This window comes from Cetorhinus maximus, chromosome 7 (genome assembly GCF_964194155.1).
Source record: "Cetorhinus maximus chromosome 7, sCetMax3.hap1.1, whole genome shotgun sequence".
Lineage (NCBI taxonomy): Eukaryota > Metazoa > Chordata > Chondrichthyes > Lamniformes > Cetorhinidae > Cetorhinus > Cetorhinus maximus.
The window spans coordinates 74,504,463-74,522,988 of NC_135885.1; the positions used below are offsets into that span (position 1 = coordinate 74,504,463).

The 18,526-nt window shown below is 41.3% G+C and overlaps 1 protein-coding gene across 3 annotated transcripts in view; it reads right to left on the minus strand.

Moving 5' to 3' along the window:
- Positions 1 to 18,526, minus strand: part of sytl2a (synaptotagmin-like 2a) — a 160,025-nt gene that overhangs the window by 128,415 nt on the left and 13,084 nt on the right. For all 3 annotated transcript variants that reach the window (XM_078545715.1, XM_078545714.1, XM_078545716.1), the window contains exon 2: positions 1,747 to 2,146. In XM_078545715.1, coding sequence (XP_078401841.1) covers positions 1,747 to 1,847 — 101 coding nt within the window. In that variant the 5' untranslated portion in view covers positions 1,848 to 2,146. The remainder of the gene's footprint in view (positions 1 to 1,746; positions 2,147 to 18,526) is intronic.

The window sequence follows — 18,526 nt, forward strand, 5'->3', positions numbered from 1 at the left end:
ATCCGAGACATAGAGGTAGCTGCTTCGCTGCCTGTATACCCTGGCAGCAGGATAGTGGCGTCTTCTGCAGCCCCTTCCGCCTTGGACTTGCTGTTGGCCCTGTGCCCCTTCTCCCAAAGGTGGCTCCCCTGGAGGCTGAATGTGGATTCTTGGCCTCCTCCCCCTTCCTCCTCAGAGGAGGTGCCTCCAGTGGAGAGCACAACTCCCATTCCCAGGCTAAGGGAAAGCTTCCTGAAAGCTGCAGGCCCCAAAAATGATCTTTACTATAGAGTCCTGACCTGAAGACTTTTACTCCTGTCCAAGCAGCAGGTACGAGTTTTGAAGGATTCCTGCTCACATGGGTAAGTATAAGTAACTTTTACACTTAAATACCTGAAAGATCACATTCGCGACCCCACTCACCTCTTATTCCACCTGTGGATGAGGTTTATACAAATGTCTCCTACCTGCCCGCTGCGCCCATGTGACGTCCTGAAGATCGCACGGGCCCTGAAAAATTGCAGTCAATTGCTGCCTCCAGCGCCTTAACTACATGATTAATTAATGGCGGGTGCGCATCTGAGAACACGGTGTGCCCACCCACCTAAATATCGCAATGGTGTGCGGCAACGTCAGGACGCTTGCCTGACGTCATCACGCGTCATTTTACACGTTGGCATGCGGGGCCCCCGCCCCCCCACTGGAAAATTCTGCCCCATGGCTCTTCTCCAAGCGCATTCCAGATTTGGAACATTTTCAATATCTCTTGGTAACTAAACTTGAAAGGCTCAGTCTAACCAAAACACCACAAACAGTTTTTGGATAACCTTTTGAGATTTGTACTCTTATTGGATTTGGCAATATTTATTATGTCACTTTTACTATATCCTCAGATCTTCATTTTGAAAATATACACCATTTTCTCTTTAATATTTTCCACACATTTTTGGCAATTCTGTCCACTTGTAAATTTTGTCTAATTATTCTGTAGATCCCTGGTTGCTCAAATCCACCATACCTATCCCACACAAATTGGGAATCAGCAAGATAAAAGCAAAATACTGCAGATGCTGGAAATCTGAAACAAAAAACACAAAATGCTGGAAAAACTCAGCAGATCTAGCAGCATCGGTGGATAGAGAGTAAACGTTTCGAGTCCATATGACCCTTCTTCAGGGTCATATGGACTCGAAACATTAACTTTCTCTATCCACAGATGCTGCCAGACCTGCTGAGTTTTTCCAGCATTTCGTGTTTTTGTTGGGAATCTGCAAACTTGGCTATTTGGCAAAGAGTTTCTGAACTCAATTTGTTAACCAAAATTTAAAAAAACAGCTGGGCTTCTAGCATTGGGTTCTTAGATACTTCATGAGATACTTCCCCAGACTGAAGTCACTCCTGTAACAATTAATATTGTTTCTTTAAACAAGTTTTACAAAATCTATTTGCAGGTTTGCCTCAACTTTTACTGCTTTCTTACAATGGAGGAGGGTGCAGGGGGCGATAAACAACCTTTTGTGAATGCCTTTGACAAAATTAATTCCAGGGGTACAAATATACCATGACATAGGGTTCTCCACCTCAAAAAAAAATCAATGATGTTAGTCAAACAACATCTTCCCCTTCTAGAACCATGTTGAGTGCTACTAGCTCACTCAAGTTATTATTGTAACCAACATGTTTGAACTTGCTCCTGAAAAAATTAAATGTTAATTTGACAGTATTCTGTAAGCATAAGTATGTTTTTTTAAAAAAAACAAACCTTACCTAACTCTCTTTTCTTCTACTTTTCGCAGGTCTGTATCCCTCTGTAGCACCCTCATGATAGTTGCCTGCTCCTCCTCTGTCAGGTGACTCAAATCAATCATCTTGTCAGCTAAATCAGACTAAGTTATGAAGTTAACTTCACAAAATTGCTTCAGTTCCACGTTCTTTTGAAAAAGAGGGACTTCGATTTCACATTTCTTCACTAATTTTCAGGTTAACTATTTGAACACTGTTCAAGTGACAGGGTGGCTTCCAACACTTTCGAAAAGTTGTTAACCTTGAGTTAAAAGGTGAATTTCAAGTCCTCTGATATTCAAAACTTTTAGGCCACAAATTCATGATGTATTTTTCCTCTCGGTTACATATGCATCTCGATGTTCGCAATAACATTCAAAGGGCCCTGAAACAAAAGGTAGAAGGTATTATAATTAAACAGGAATGGAGTGATAAAGTTATGAGAAAGTGGTTCATTTGAATCAAAACCTCAAAAAGGCACCTAGCTATAAAAAAGTGTTGATTCAACAATGCACTGACTATAAAAGTTAATATTCCTTACAATCTTGCCTAAATTCAAGATAGGTTACAGTTATGCTTTTTTTTAATTCCATTAAAAAAAACATCTCAGTCTTTCTGGACCACATGCCATCATCTGATCAAGAGAACAAGAAAATTAACTTTAAGTTATTTGTTTCTGCAAGCACTACTCCATCATGATTGTTGAAGTCCAAGGTAGGACCACTGTCTCCTTCATTTTGCAGTTCAGGAGAGAAAAAAAAAATCCCTGCAACAGGATAGAAATTGGGCAAATTCATCCTATGGTCAATGGTAAGGAATGCAGGAATCAATGAAACTCCACGACAGTGATGGAAATACAAGTGTATCCCAAAGTCACAGTTCTGCCAGATATTTCCCCCCCCACCCCATTATATAGGATTTAGCTTCCTAAGCTAAACATAGTTGCCAAAGTTGTCAGTTACATTGGGCTTAGATTTTCAGGCACTTGATTGGGAACGGAGGCAAACAGGACCCAAAAATACCAGAGCTGGCCATTTTGGTAAAAGGGCCAGCAGAGCTAATTGCCCCACTAAGGTGGGCAGGAAATTGGGCTCATTAGGCATACTGAAAAAGGAGGCTTAGATTTTCCAGTTACCCTCAGTTTCCTGACAGGAGGAGAGGCAGTTTAACTGCCGTGAGACAGGCACCCAGCAACAGACTGGGGGGGTGGGTGGTGCACTCAGGCCTAGCATCGTTCCTGGTAGACCTAGAAGCCCTCCCTGCCAGACAGGATGATCTGGAGTAATTTTACCAGCTCCAATAGACGACATCTTGAATTTTAGTCCCTAATATCTTATCAATTCAGACATAAGAACTCCTTACTCCTATTCATCAAGAGCAAAACTCAATGTTCTCCCAGTGAAAATCTGTTTCAAATGTTACATTGTTAAAAATCAGCAATTAAATTGAAAATAGGCAAAAAAAAAAGCTAACTTGTCAAATTTGCACTGATTTCCATTCTACCATCCACAGCCTTGGTTTAGTATTTTTTTGGGGAGCACAGTTGGCCAGAATGGTTATTGGCATGTTTTAGACAAACTTGAAAAGATGTGAACTGTTTGCATTCAACTTTGAAACATCAACCCACTGAGTTTATAGAGATAGATCTGACAGCAGACTTAGTAAAAACTGCACCTTAAAAATTAATGGGGATAGTTCTTGGGAAATATAAATGGGGACAAAAAAATGCAAAAGCCACAATAGCCTCAGAAGATATGAGCCCCTTAGCATTTTTTCTTTTAAAAGAGTCAGGTGACCAAGACAGGCAGAACAAAAAAAGGAAGGAATTCTGCAAGCAGAGCAAACTAACACTGACCCGATTTGATGGCTGCACAGGTGATGCTTCATGGGAGGTAAGATATCCATAATACCTATACACAAAGATCAGCACCACAGCATGTCTGACATGCAACAGTTAACCACTAACATTGCCTTGACCAGCTCAATGTTATATAGCAGATGAAAGTGTCCTTGCAGCAGATGGTACAGAACTACATCTGTGCTGAAAACAGCTATCAGATAGACAAAGGTCTTTTGGAAATAACTGCCGATATCTTAGTGGGTGCCTCCAAATAAAATATTAGCTATGGATCACTGTTATATCTTCTTTTATGCAATGTCGCTGAAAGGAGGAGATACCGTGATTGGTGGGTTTCCAAGCAAGCATCTAACAGATGGTTAGGGACTAACATTACAAAAACATCAAATACACCAACAGAAATTTCCAAACTACATCATGAACTGTGGCTTCACAAACTTATGATTCAACCAATATTGATACTGCAGAAAATCAGTGTAAATAGGAAAGAGCAATATTCCACATTAATAATTTAGCCATCACTTACAATTTCTGATTCAATAATCTGACATTTTTGAAGTAAGCATAGAGTAAGTGCCAACTGGAAAGGCAACAAGTCATAAAATCCAATGCACTTATCAGTTCCAAAACTGGAGTACTCGTGATGTGACAGAGCCTAAAAGGAAAGTTCCCTCATCTCAAATGAGTGGTGTTAGCCATTGGGTGCATGAAACAGCTTGGAGTCTTTACAGCATAAATCTTGCCACAATATCTACCATTTATTTACTCAGATGTTCAGAATTTCTGAATTTGCTGTCAAATTGTATACATTTAGAGAGCACGCAAGCTCTCAGTCATGGCATACTGCAAGACCAGTTAAATATTCTTATGGTTTTTAACCAATAACAACTAAAATCATACCCCTGTCCTCAAGATTTAAACAAATATAAATTACAATCTTAGCTCTTGCAGAATGGGCATGTAAATGGATAACTTCTAGCTGCAGGTGTTTAGCAAACACAAATGAAGCCAGTGACCTTTAAGTGGAAATTCCAGTTCTATAGTTTGCTATTAACATTGTTCAGGTTGCACAAATTTGCATCAACCCATTTTTATTTTTGAGTGTGCAGCTTTGCTGTGTATCATGAACACTTACTACTTTCCGTAATGTGGTACATTAGTTGCCCAAGTATTGTTTAGTCACTATTTCTTTGTGTTTGTTTGCTATAGCAAAGCCTTAAAACATGGAACTTATTGTCTGATCCTTTGAGCTAGTCAATGTGAAGTAAAATCTTTAAAAGTTATAATGATTAAATTTTGTTACAATAAATTTATACGACTTGCCTACATAACTTAATCATCAATTCCCTAAAAGTGTGCTTTAAGCCTGTCTAAAAGCTATATGATGGGGCTGCATCTTCTGGTCGGCGAGCGGGGATGGGGCCCACTTGCCAACACGTAAATTGACATGGGGAGACGTCAGGCGTGCGTCCTGACATCACAGCGCGTCATTCAGACTTTCAGTTTGGCGGCGCACACCCGAATCGGCTGCACGCCCGCCGACCTGTCAACGGCCCATTAAGGCCACTAACAAAATAGTTGAAGTCATTAATGGATCTGCCCATCCAACCTTAAGGTTGGCGGGCAGGCCGGAGCCCTGGCTGGCTTCTGAAAAAACATTAAACCTCATCCATGGACGGGATGAGGTTTCATGAGGATTTTAAAATCTCTATTTTAAAATAAAAGTTATGGACAAGTCCCAACTCATGTGACAGTGTCACGATGGGGACATGGCAGGGAAATTTTTTTCTCAGCCATATTTAAAGTTTAAAATGTGAGCCGATCTCCCTGAGGCAGCACTTTATGAAAGAGCGCAGTCCTGGCTGAGGGAATCCCCCACCACCCGCAGAGGGCGGTGCACATAGTGCTTCCTGGCGGACATCACGCTGGGTGGATCTTAATTGGCCCACCCACATAACATGGCAGTGCACCGATCAGAAGCCCGACCGTGCCCATACTCTTCCCCACCTTTTTTTTTGCAAAAATATACTTTATTCATAAAATATCTTCAACCAAATTCCAAACTATTTCAAAATCACCATTACAAAGGTACAATCAGGTTCAACTTTTACAACATGTATCACAAGGTGCATCAGTACAAACAATGAATATTACAATCATTTGCAGACATTCATTTTGGGCTGTACAGCCTGAGGGGCTCTACACAGTTCCCAGTCCCTCAGTGCACTGTGGCAGAAAGGTCTTAGGCAGCGACCTTTCCCCATTGCGCCTTTGCGGCAGCTGCCCCAAGCTTTAGTGCGTCCCTTAGCACGTAATCCTGGACTTTGGAATGTGCCAGTCTGCAACACTCGGTCGGGGACAACTCTTTGCGCTGGAAGACCAACAAGTTTCAGGCAGACCAAAGAGCGTCTTTCACCGAGTTGATGATCCTCCAGCTGCAGTTGATGTTTGTCTCGGTGTGTGTCCCTGGGAACAGCTCGTAGAGCACACAGAGTCCTGTGTCACAGAACTGCTCGGGATGAACCTCGACAGAAACCACTGCATCTCTCTCCAGACCTTCTTTGCAAAGGCACAATCTACAAGGAGGTGAACAACGGTCTCTTCCCCACCACAGCCACCTCGAGGGCAACGTGCCAAGGGAGTGAGACTCCTGGCGTGTAGGAAGGATCTGATGGGGAAGGCCTTTCTCACCACCAGCCAAGCTACGTCTTGGTGCTTGTTGGAAAATTCTGGCGATGAGGCATTCTGCCAAATGACTTTGACAGTCTGCTCGGGGAACCATCCCACAGGATCCACCCTCTCCTTTTCCCTCAGGGCCTCTAAGACATTGCGTGCCGACCACTGCCTGATGGACTTGTGGTCAAAGGTGTTTCTCTGCATAAATTTTTCCACGAGGGACAGGTGGTATGGCACGGTCCAACTACTTGGAGCGTTCCGCGGCAGCGTGGCCAGACCCATCCTTCGCAACGCCGGGGACAGGTAGAACCTCAGCACGTAGTGACACTTGGTGTTTGCGTACTGAGGGTCTACGCACCGCTTGATGCAGCCACACACAAAGGTGGCCATCAGTATGAGGGTGATGTTGGGCACGTTTTTTCCCCCTTTATCTAGAGGCTTGTACATCGCGTCCCTGCAGACACGATCCATGTTCGACCCCCAGATAAAGCGGAAGATGGCTTGGGTGATTGGCTCATTATACACTCCTGCGTGGTGGCAGACTTGCGCCACGTACAGCAACAGCGAGAGTACCTCACACCTGATGACCAGGTTCTTACCCGCAATGGAGAGGGAGCGTCGCTCCCACATGCCCAGTTTCCTTTTCACCATAGACACTCGCTCCTTCTAGTTTCTAACGCATGCCCTGGTCCCTCCGAACTATATCCCCAGCACCTTTAGGCTGTCAGCCCTGACAGTGAAGGGGACAAAGTATCGGTCAGCCCAGTTCCCGAAGAACATGGCCTTGCTCTTCCCACGATTTACCTTGGCTCCCGAGGCCAGTTCGAATTGGTCGCAGATGTGGAACAGTCTGCGCACCGACAGTGGATCCGAGCAGAAGACGACAACATCGTCCATGTACAGGGAGGCTTTGATCTGAGTGCCTCCACTGCCTGGGATCGTCACTCCTCTTATGCCTGGATCCTTCCTGATGGACTCAGCAAAGGGTTCTATGCAACACACGAAAAGAACAGGCGAGAGAGGACAGCCCTGCCTGACTCCAGATTTAATCGGAAAGCTATCTGATTCGTACTCTTCCCCACCCCCTGAACGGGGGGAGGGGGGGAGGGGGAAATGTTGCCCATGGTGTTCTTGTGTACAGATGGGTGGCTACCTTACAGAAACACAGCAAGATAACAGTAACATGATAATGAAATAATCAAACTAATTGGCAACTTAGCTCAATTGATTCTTCTCAAACTGTTCCAAAGGACTTCATGTAGAACATATTTGTTCACCTGTCTCCATTTAAAATTGTATAGGATGCACTCATTTCTAATCTACATGGAAAGATTTTGGCAAACAAAATATTGTAGTAGAAATGCAAGAACAAGAGGCAACACAAGGCTATCCTGGTATGGATTAGAGTATATGCCTCCAACTTCTGCTGGGATTCACCTACGATATACAGTCTACATTTGGGAATAACTGAGCAAAGTTGCAGAATGCAATTTGTGGTGGAAGAGCTGTAGGAGGAGATTTCAGATTTGAAAAAGTTAACCTAAAAAAAAAATCAACTGTTTCTCTCAATATAGATGGTGGTGGGCCTGCTGAGTATTTTCAGCATTTTACATTTGTTAGATTTCCAGCATCTACAGTATTTTAGTTTCATTTGAGAACTGTGTAGATGTAGTGAATTGCTGCAGAAAACTGCAATGTATACATATCTTTCAATAGATAGAATGAATGATGCCATTATATAGAAAAATTCTTCCCCATCCCCATTTTCTTTACCAGCTCTCTCCTCAAGAACGGATGAAACTTTTTTTTCTAGGTAAGCCAATTCTTAGTGATTGGAACGTGAGAAGATTCACTGCAATTTTGAAACAGGAAATGCAAATTTAGCCAAGATCTAGCATAACACTTTTTGGGTCTGACAAGTTACTAGAGCTGTTTTTTGTTTTGGATTCCTAATTGTGTTTTTTTGCAGAGCCAGCAGTACTACACCCAGAAGAATAATAATATGTAATGACAGAAATGCTTCTGATTTCTGAGCAATGGAAAACCACCCAAACTCATCTTTCAATTGGGACTTTTGTATTTTGCCCAATAATTAGAACTGAGAATTGAGATGTCTTCCTTAATAAAGTTAGAAATTATCCCCAATATTCTGATGATCAAGATTAACCTCAAATAAATATTTAATCAGATGAAATAAAAAAAACAGCAAATGCTTGTACAGTTAAAGGTTGAACACTTTACAAAGCCTTACAATTAATATTTGTAGACCATTAGGAGGCAAGATGTTACATTTTACCACTTAGACTAATTTGTACGTTCAGTCTTGAGCAATACAATTAATTAATTCAATTGCTATGAAAAGCACAAGTCAAACCATTCAAAGGAACAATAATATTTGTATGCTACATTGGTAGCAAAGACAATCCTTGGGCAGCCACCTTTGCCACATACAGCAAACAATTAGACAAAAGCATCAACTCAATGTTGAAGACTACAGTACAAAATCTCAGTTGTGAAATACAGGCAGCTAATATCTTCATCCTAAAGTCACTATCAAATCAAACATTCAGCAGCTGATTTGGTTCCTGTTGGAATTAGTAGACTTGGCTACATAACAGTGTGGCATATAATGACTAGCCTTAACATCAGTTCTGGTTCTGGTATGCTGCAACCTTAATGTGGATTTGATTGAGATGGTTGCCATCTAACAATTATAATATCTGCATAAATTTTACTTGAATATTTGTTGTCCGCATGGAAGAATATCAATAAAAATCCAAAGTTTGCTACAGGAGTTGTGGCTAAAGTTTATAGGTACACAATTTAATCTGCAAAAATCCTAATTTTTTCTTTAAAAAATGAAAATCACATTAAAAACTCATTTGGTTGAAATCTGGAATCTTCTGACACTTGGAAATTTAATTCAAATTCAATGTCAAAAATTAAAAAACTTCTAACTTAAAATTTCAAGCAGTGAGATCTGCATTTTTTTTAAGTTCTCCTACTTACAATTTAATGGTTGATTTGGATTTAAGAAATTACTATTACAGGACACAATCTTTTTTGATAAATGCAGAAGGAGCTTTACCAGATACTGCATAGGATCATGAAGATTGTGCACTTTTTTGCCTGCGTGCTAGATATTTAACATGTACAGACCAAAGGATAGTTTATTACAGAACCTTCTGAAAAAAGAACCAGGATTATTGGCATTCAAGTTATAAAATGCTATAGACTATCCATTAGATCATTTCTCCTGTTGAGCAATTGCCTCAAGGTCCTATGATCCTTGGCCAGGTGGAGAGGTTATTATCTGGTTAGGTACCAATAACATTTTGTTAAAAGGAGACAAAAGTTTGAGATTTAAGGCACTTGCTAATAGAGTAAAGACAAAATTTCATGGGCTTTGAACAACAAAAATAAACTTTACAAGGTCAGAACGATAAAACAATTTCTATCTTCTAGAATTCAGGGCAAGTATGAGGTACATATTTGCCTCTTAATTCATGGGGTCAGACACAGCATACACCAAATGGTAGACGCGACCAAGACAGATTCCATGGAGCCCAGACATTAGTCACACAGTCAACAAATCTCACCGAAACACTTTTTCCTCACAAGGGTTTCCAATCTTCAAAGATCTCACCTTGGAGTTCTCTCCAACTCAGAGGGCTTAAATCTCACCGTCCAAGATTCCATTCCCCTGGATTTCAGAGTACACTCAAAACATGAACTTACAAGCATAATTTCAGTTCTTCAGCCATGCTGAACAGAACACTACTGCTCTAAAGGGGTACCCGTGACTCAATGGCCTGCAGCACAGAGTCAACCTTCAGCTGCCCTCTTGGATCTTCAAGGGGCTACGAAGAATCCCTTCCAATACCAAGGCTTCTCCCAATCCCTCTTTACTTGGGGCTGTAAACTTGGAATCTATTTACCTAGTTATCAAAACTTAGACCTGTTTTTTTGTCCCAGCCTCTGCGATGCTTCTTGGAACTGCTCCCTCTCCCTTGACCCTATCTGGGAGACTTGCTGACCCTGGTGCTCTACCCAGTCATCTATCCTGTGTTTTCATGCCCTTTTTTCTCTATGCACAGGCTCACAGGGCCTGTCTTCAGCCTGAAGGCCAAAAAAGGTGCCAAACTGCACATGTGCAGCCTGCTCAGGAGGTCCAAAGATTGCTGGGACTTGGAGTTCCCAACCTCTGTTCCCGACAAGCAGGCAAGAGTAGCATTCATAATAAAGGGACAGGCTGTAGCATAAAAGGGGTCAACTCTAACTATGATATGCTAATGAGACAATGTATACAAAGTGATGCAACATCTCAGTTTTGTTCTCTTGTGGACCTTGAGAGATGTAACCTGCAGTAAGATTTGTTCCAATGAAGTTAGATTTCCTTAACTCAGATTAGTGTTAGCACAACAGGAAATAATATTATGTTGTGGCAATGAGTGAAAGAACAGCATGGAAAAGTCTCTGCCATTATTGAAAATCTTCAAGTAGGTTGCAGGTCTCAACCAAGCAGACACATGGCTGAACTGAAAGATTTGCCAGATATTGTATGCATTGGGCCTTGTTGCAAAGCTGAGCAGTGAGCAGGTCAGCACATTATTTATGCAATGGATGGCTGTGCAGACAATATCTAGTCAAACAAGGCATTGACAAAGAAAAAGCTACATATGGGGAAATCATTAAAGCACTCTATGCCTACTTCAATCTGCGAAAGAATACCATTGGCGAGTGGGTTAAATTAACAAGTGTACCCAATGATGCATTATGATGGATGAGGACTATGAATATGGCAGCTTAAAAGAGGAACTAAAATCAGGACAGAATTGTCTGAATTTTGGATGAAACACTGGCTGACACTGATGTTCTTGGTCTCTGTTTCAAGATGGAGACACACCACAAAACCTTAGTGACACTCAAATGCTAAGGGGTCAACAAAAATGCCTTCACAAGTACAATGATTCAAACCGAGGATGATGAGATTCAACAATTCAGACAGAGGATGATGAGATTCAATGCAAAGGCAGGCTACTACACAAGATGGCTAGAAGTCAAGCAATTGCAGGGTCACACCTGTGAAGCAGTGATTGCACATCACTGAAACAGATATTTGCCACACATGGAATCCCATACCATGTAATCTAAGTAGTGGACCAGTTTTCCCAAAGAGTTCATGGCATTATATGGTTTTGTTCATACTACCAGCTCAAAATACCTTCAAGTGAGTGCTTACAGTGAAAGCATTGAAGAACAATGACATCCAACTTGCACTTGAGCTATCGTTTCAATTGAACAATTTAGCACCATGGAAGTCCTAATGGAAAGACTGAATTCAACTCTACTCTCCTCCACACATGATGTTGTTCCAAGCTGATGACTTGAAAAAAAAAGTGAGGGTGAAAGATGAGTACCATTCCAGCCAGATGTCACAAAACATGCAATGTACCAGACCTCTGGAGGATCAGAGACTAAGCTCAGCTACAGACAGTGGTTGAATAGACACCAAATCTAGGGCCCTACCTCATCCAAACAGAATACTATGGGTGAGAGAACTGATATGTGCACTAGTTGGCACACGAAAGCAACCTTTACACAGTCAAAGCAGTCATCTACACAATTAGGCAGACCAGAGATGCTGCATTCATCAAAAATTCCAGATGATTGGTGAACCAGAGTCATCTACAAATTCTCCTTCTGTCCAGGAGACCCTGAGGAGATCACATGCAGGACTCAAATCCCCAGTCTCCTCCAAAAAGAGCCGAGGGCCCATCTGGGTACACTCGTGAAATCACCACAACGGTCATCTACAAAAAAGTCAAAGACTTGGGGGAGATGTGTGATATGCTAATGTCTCATGATCATGCTCTCCCTCATAGACCTCATGGTGTGCTGTAGCCTGCAGTTAAGAGGTGTCCTGATAGAGATAACATTTTCCTTACCTCAGGAGGCTAAATATTCTATGTTAGCACACAAGACCAAATTATACAGACCAGATTAAAAACAGCTTCACCTTAAAACAGCTGCAAGTTACAACTCTATTCCAAATTATGATAGTATTGGCAAGGACATGCATAGATAAGTAGTCATGACTTTCAGCTCACTATTTCTGCTCCAATTTAAAATTGAATTAACTTTCCTCCTTAAGCCTTTCTACTTCATGTGCTCTGATGCCAGGATTTATCTAGCCAAGTGTCATTGCCAAAAAAAAATCAATGCTTTGTAAATAATGAAATCACATGATCAGGCACATACAAAACAGATCCATAGCAGAATCTTGCTGGAAACCACATATGGTCTCATCATTGATACATGTATTTTTCTTGCATTAGTTTCCCTCTTTGCTCTAGGCTCTTGATCTTAGCCTGGTTCCTCCAAATGTGAGCTAGGGAACAAGCACTAGGATACTATTTATTTAATTATAGCAGAGCCAAATCCTGTTCTCACTTACTTAAGAGTAAAAAAGCCAAAATAGCATTCCAAATGATGTTTTAAAAATTGCATTATAAGAGGAAAATTGTAAGAAAATATATGTGCGCAATACCAAAATATTATTAATGGTCACAAAGATGCTTAAGTGGAAAAATGCTTCAAAGTTTTAATAAACTTTAAATATAAACCAAAGGCAATTTACGTCAAAGACTCAGTATCTAAAATTAAAGTTAATTAAATCTTAAAATAACCAAGTTAGTCTCGAGAAAAATCTGATAATTCAGCAGTCATAAGGTTGGGCAGGATTAAATCAAATCAAGATTTATAACTCCACTTCATGGTTAATTTAAAAAAGGCCCATATTCATTTGTACTCAAATGGGCCAGATCTTGAGATGCCGACAAAACTCTCAGCATTCATTATCATTACAATGTAAAACTGACAGCATCTTCTAGCATCTGTATGTGCCATTAAATGCTGAAATTGCAGCCAGTGATTCCCTGCTCCTCTACAGGGTGTATTGTAGCACTCCTCGCAGATGATTTTTTGAAATCAAATTGATGCAAGTTTCCACTTTCACTCTAATCTCACTGTAAAAAAAGTTGGTGTCTTGTTGACTAAGGTGTAACTGGATTTCTAAAAGTGGTGTATAAAGTTGACAATTACTGCTGAATAACCTCAGGACTCCTTTATGTTTCAAGGTTTGTGATAATTCATCTTCTATCCTTGTTATGACCGATGCAGTTGGTAAAGCGGAGTTATTTAAAAATCCGAGAGGGGAACTTTAAACAACTGTCATAACCAATAATTTTAAGCGTTATGTTTGAGATGTGACTCTAAATTCAGGAATCACACACACACACACGGCTTCAAATTACTTTCATACCTTTTAACAAATTCCCAAACTAATCTCCATTAAAGGCAACAGCAACCCATAGACTTAACCAAACACCAGGCAAAGCATTTTCACCTTACGAATTCAAAATGAGGTTCTTTTCACTTAGTTCCTGTGGAACCAGTTGGAGGCTTACAGCTGCCTTTTGATCTTACATTGCTCTGCACACCTGAAAACTGCTGAGGTTATACCTACCACCACCTTTCGTCTCACCAGCTTCTTTGAACTCCACCTTTTAACAATGAAACCCCTTTCATAGTACCAATTTTATTATTGTAAACATGTTGCTTGGTAGTTGCTAGAAAGGCATCAGTTTTCACCCCACTTGAATGCTCTAATCAAAAGAAATGCAAATGCACACTACTTCTTACATACCAAAACTAGTACCCATCAAAGCACCCTGACTAGCTAGCTTTAAACCAATTACAACACACTAGCAGACTGAACCTATTTTAAAAGAAAAATATTTCCCAAAATCTTATTATATACATTAATAGCTTCATGACAACCCTAATCAGTTGTATATGACCCAAACTTTTTTTTCAGAACTGCCTAATTAAAAGTCAGTGGTATTTACATCCTGGTCATCAGTCTGAGAATTCTTCAATGTGATTGACTGCTTTGCCTGCTTGATGACACTGTTGCTGGATGCCAGGTTGAAAGCAACATTGAAAAAGATGAAATCCATGCCACAACAGCTTTCAAGGTCAGTGGCAAGTTCTGCTGTTTCACCAACGACTGCAAAATCCAAGCCAGTGTCTTCATTTATGGCGTGTTGGACAGGAGTTTTGAGGAATGCTAATTTAGTTATGATGCAGGACTTCATGACTACAACACAAAGCAGGAAAGGGCAAACTTGCTTATCACTCTTCAAATGGTAAGAAATCCCAATGCAGGGCAAGTTTGAGATATACAAAACATGGGTCCAAATTATTCTGCTTTAAGGCTCAGAGATTGTAAGCATGCAACAGGATTTAGAGAAAAAAGGGAACCGATTACACACAATGAGAATTCTTGCTCATACCATCCAACACTCAGCAGTCCAAAAGATGATGCAGCATCATGAGGAGAATTAGGTGCACTCCTAATCCATTTTCCTGGAAGGCTTGGATTAATCAGTGGCAAGAAAGGCTTGTATGAGGATTGTGGCAGAGAACACCAAGGTGGTTGGCAGATGTTTTTGTACTACGTTGAAGGTAGTTCATGCCTTCAGAGTAATAACATGTCAAAAAGTAATTCAGAAGGATCTGGGTGCTCTAGTGCATGAATTACAAAAGACTAGTGCGCAGGTACAGCAAATAATTAGGAAGCTAATAGAATGTTATTGTTTATTGCGAGGGGAATGGAACACAAAAGTAGGGAGGCTATGCTTCTGTTGTACAGGGCACTAGTGAGACCACATCTGGAGTACTGTGCATAGCATTGGTCTCCTTATTTAAGGATGTAAAGGCATTAGAAGCAGTTCAGAGAAGGTTTACTACACTAATGCCAGGAATGGGCAGGTTGTCTTATGAGGAAAGGTTGGACAGGCTAGGTTTGTATCCATTGGAGTTTTGAAGAGTAAGAGGCGACTTGATTGAAACATACAAGATCCTGAGGGGTCTTGACAGGGTGGATATGGAGAGGATGTTTCCTCTTGTGGGAGAATCTAAAACTAGGGGTCACTGTTTAAAAATAAGGGGTTGCTCTTTAAGATAGGAAGAAGAGAATTTTTTTCTCAGAGAGTTGTGTGTCTTCGGAACTCTGTTTCCACTGCCTTTTGAGGAAGAGAATCTTTGAATATTTTTAAGGCAGAGCTAAATAGATTCTTGATAAGCATAGGGGTGAAAGGTTATCCATGGTAGGCGAGTACGTGGAGTCGAGGTTACAATCAGATCAGCCATGATCCTATTGAATAGTGGAGCAGGGGCTGAGTGGCCTACTCCATGTCCATATGTCATCAGCTGTGAACTTCTTTGGGGAGTCATGAAAATGGGACACAAATGAGAGTCGCTTGTGTAGCTAGTGAAGATGCTCCAACTCATGGAATACTCCAATTTTCTCTTGTGCCATCTGGTCAGGAAGATAGAATCACGTGTGAACTGGAATCATGTATTCACACATTTATGACAAATTTCTCTACTTTCCTATTTCTTATCAATTCTACTCCAAGTTAAATTTCTACCTAAACCCACCTCAGCCTCTACACGCCAGCTTTGACAGTGAAAGGCTTTTCTTAACACTTCTGCATCTCCTTTTCCACATGATATGTTCTGTGTGCACAATACTTATGTCCAATGTTGGGTGGGGGGGGGGGGGGGGGGGGGGAGAGAGAGAGAGAGAGAGAGAGAGAGAGAGAGAGAGAGAGAGAGAGAGAGAGAAACTACTCACCTTGATATCTCTGCTGCCTTTAATCTGGTTAACTCAGTTCTCACTTATGCCTTCAATGCCCTCATTCCCTGAAGAAAACTTTCCTCCACCCCTGCCATTAAAGCACAATTCCACAAGAGATTTGGCTTCACCATGTCAAGTATCGTTTTGCCCATTCTTACAGCCAACCTCCTGCTACTCCAGGGATTCATCCTGCAGTGCATGGGCAATCCTTGGCTCCTCCTTCCATGACGAAATGCTTCCTCCAATCTGCTATCCGCTTCCACCAAACACATCTTTATAATACAATCTACAAAAAGCCCATGATTTCTTTGTTTCTTGGATGGGAATCATTTGTGCAGATGTTTCTACCACTTTTTCCCCCTTGCTATTACTTTTCCTCCATGTTCTCCTGGTCTCCCCTCAAGTTTTCCTCCCATTCCAATCCTGATCCACTTATTCACCCCCCACTTCAATCTTACCATACTCACTTCTTCCAGGAAACATAGCTCCTTCTATCTTGACTCTAATTAGTGAGTTTTCCTTCCTTGACCCCATTCTAACCAACATTAAAATCTCCTTTTCCTTAGGCATTGTCCCACCCCCTTTCAAACTGGTTCTATACAAAAAAGCTCATCCTTGATTCATCTGTACTATATAACTACCAATCCATTTCTAAACATACCACCCCCAAACATACCAGGGCTTCATCTTACTTTGAACTCTGAATTCCTCCAGCCTGTAATATACCTGATCCCAGCATTGGGACAGTCACAAGTTACACCCATGTCTTCCTCAACTTCATTGGACACAGTTGTTACATACTCCCCCTCAATGGCCCAGCTCTATGGTATATGGTTCTAAGCCTGCCTTATCTTAATATTGCCAAAAATGGATTCCCACCAACTTCATCATCTCAATGACGTCATCAGCATCCACATGGAATACTGATGTTAACTTTACTTCTCCAACTTCTTTTTTGACCCAATGACCAACTCAGTGCTATCAAGTCATGCAAGGGTTAAACAGTCTCTTCCAGCTAAATGTTAGAAGATCAAAACTATTATGAATTCCTACCATAAACTTTGTTCCTTTGCCAAAAGCTCTATTCTCTGTCCAGCAGCTTACTCAGGCAAAAACTTGCATTTGTATTACACCTGCAATGTAGAAAAACATTTAAAGGCACTTCAGAGGCATAATCAAAAATAGATGATGAGCCAAAAAGGATATATTTACAAGGGGTGAAGGAATTAGATCTTAAAAGAAGAGCAAGTCAGAGGAGGTAGATAGAACCTATATGGCTGAAGGAACGGCCATCAGATGTTCAACTGGAATAGCCATAATCAATGCCTTTGCCCATTCTCTGCCATGCTCTTGTGGCAATCTATGATGAGAAGATTCACCTCCTGACCTCAGAAGTACACCATTTAAGGCTCAGGCAATGGAATACTTGTCATTGACCTGGATAGAAGCAGCAAAAGCAACACAAGCCCAATGCCATGCAGGATTGAGTGATTCACTTAATTGGTGTTCCTGCTACTGGACTCAATAAAAACCACCTACATCACAAGCACATTGGAGAGTTGTAGTATTTAGGATCTATTGGACACACTCCAGCAACTCAGTTAGTTCAGCAGTCTCTTCTATCCTACAATCTCTATTGCAATAACAGACAAGAGCTGCAATGCCAGGGGAACACTTCTCTCCAAAATTTCCCTCCAGGTTACACATAATTTATTCATCATCACTTGATAAACATGTGAAAGTTCACACCCAACACTTCCGCAGAAGTACCATTTGCTTAAAGATGGCTACAACTCAAGGAGAAAGCCTATCACCACCTCTTCAGAAATGAGATATATAGCCTTGCCATTGTCACCAACATCCAATGTTTTTGATTAGGGGAAGAGCAGATTTTAGTAAAATAAGGCAGGATCTGGCCAAGGTAGACTGGGAACAACTACTTGTGGTAAAATCTACAGAAGAGCAGTGGGGCGGGCGTTCAAAAAGGGAGGGTACAGGCTCAACATGTACCCTCTAGGGTGACAGGAAGGAGTAACAAGCCCAGAGAACCATGGATGACCAGAGATATTCAGGATACGATGAGAAGGGAAAGAGAGGTTTCTAGCAGGTACAAGGGGAGCAAATCACCAGAGGCATTAGTGGGGTACAGAAAGTGCAAGGTGGAACTTAAGAAAGCAATTCGGAGAGCAAGGAGGGGATATGAGAAAGCTCTAGCTGGTAAAAGTAGGGAAAATCCCAAGATATTCTATAAGTATATCAGTGGGAAGAGGATAACCAGGGAAAGAGTAGGGCCCATTAGGGAACAAGGGGGAAATCTATGGGTGTAGCCAGGGGACATCGGTAGAGCGTTGAACGAATACTTCACATCCGTCATCACCCAAGAGAACGAGGATGAAGGTATGGAACTCGGGGAGAGAGACTGCGAGGTTCTTGAGCAAATTAATATAGGGAGTGACAAGGTATTGGAGGTGCTGGCAGGCTTAAAAGTGGACAAATCTCCAGGTCCGGATGATTTGTATCCCAGA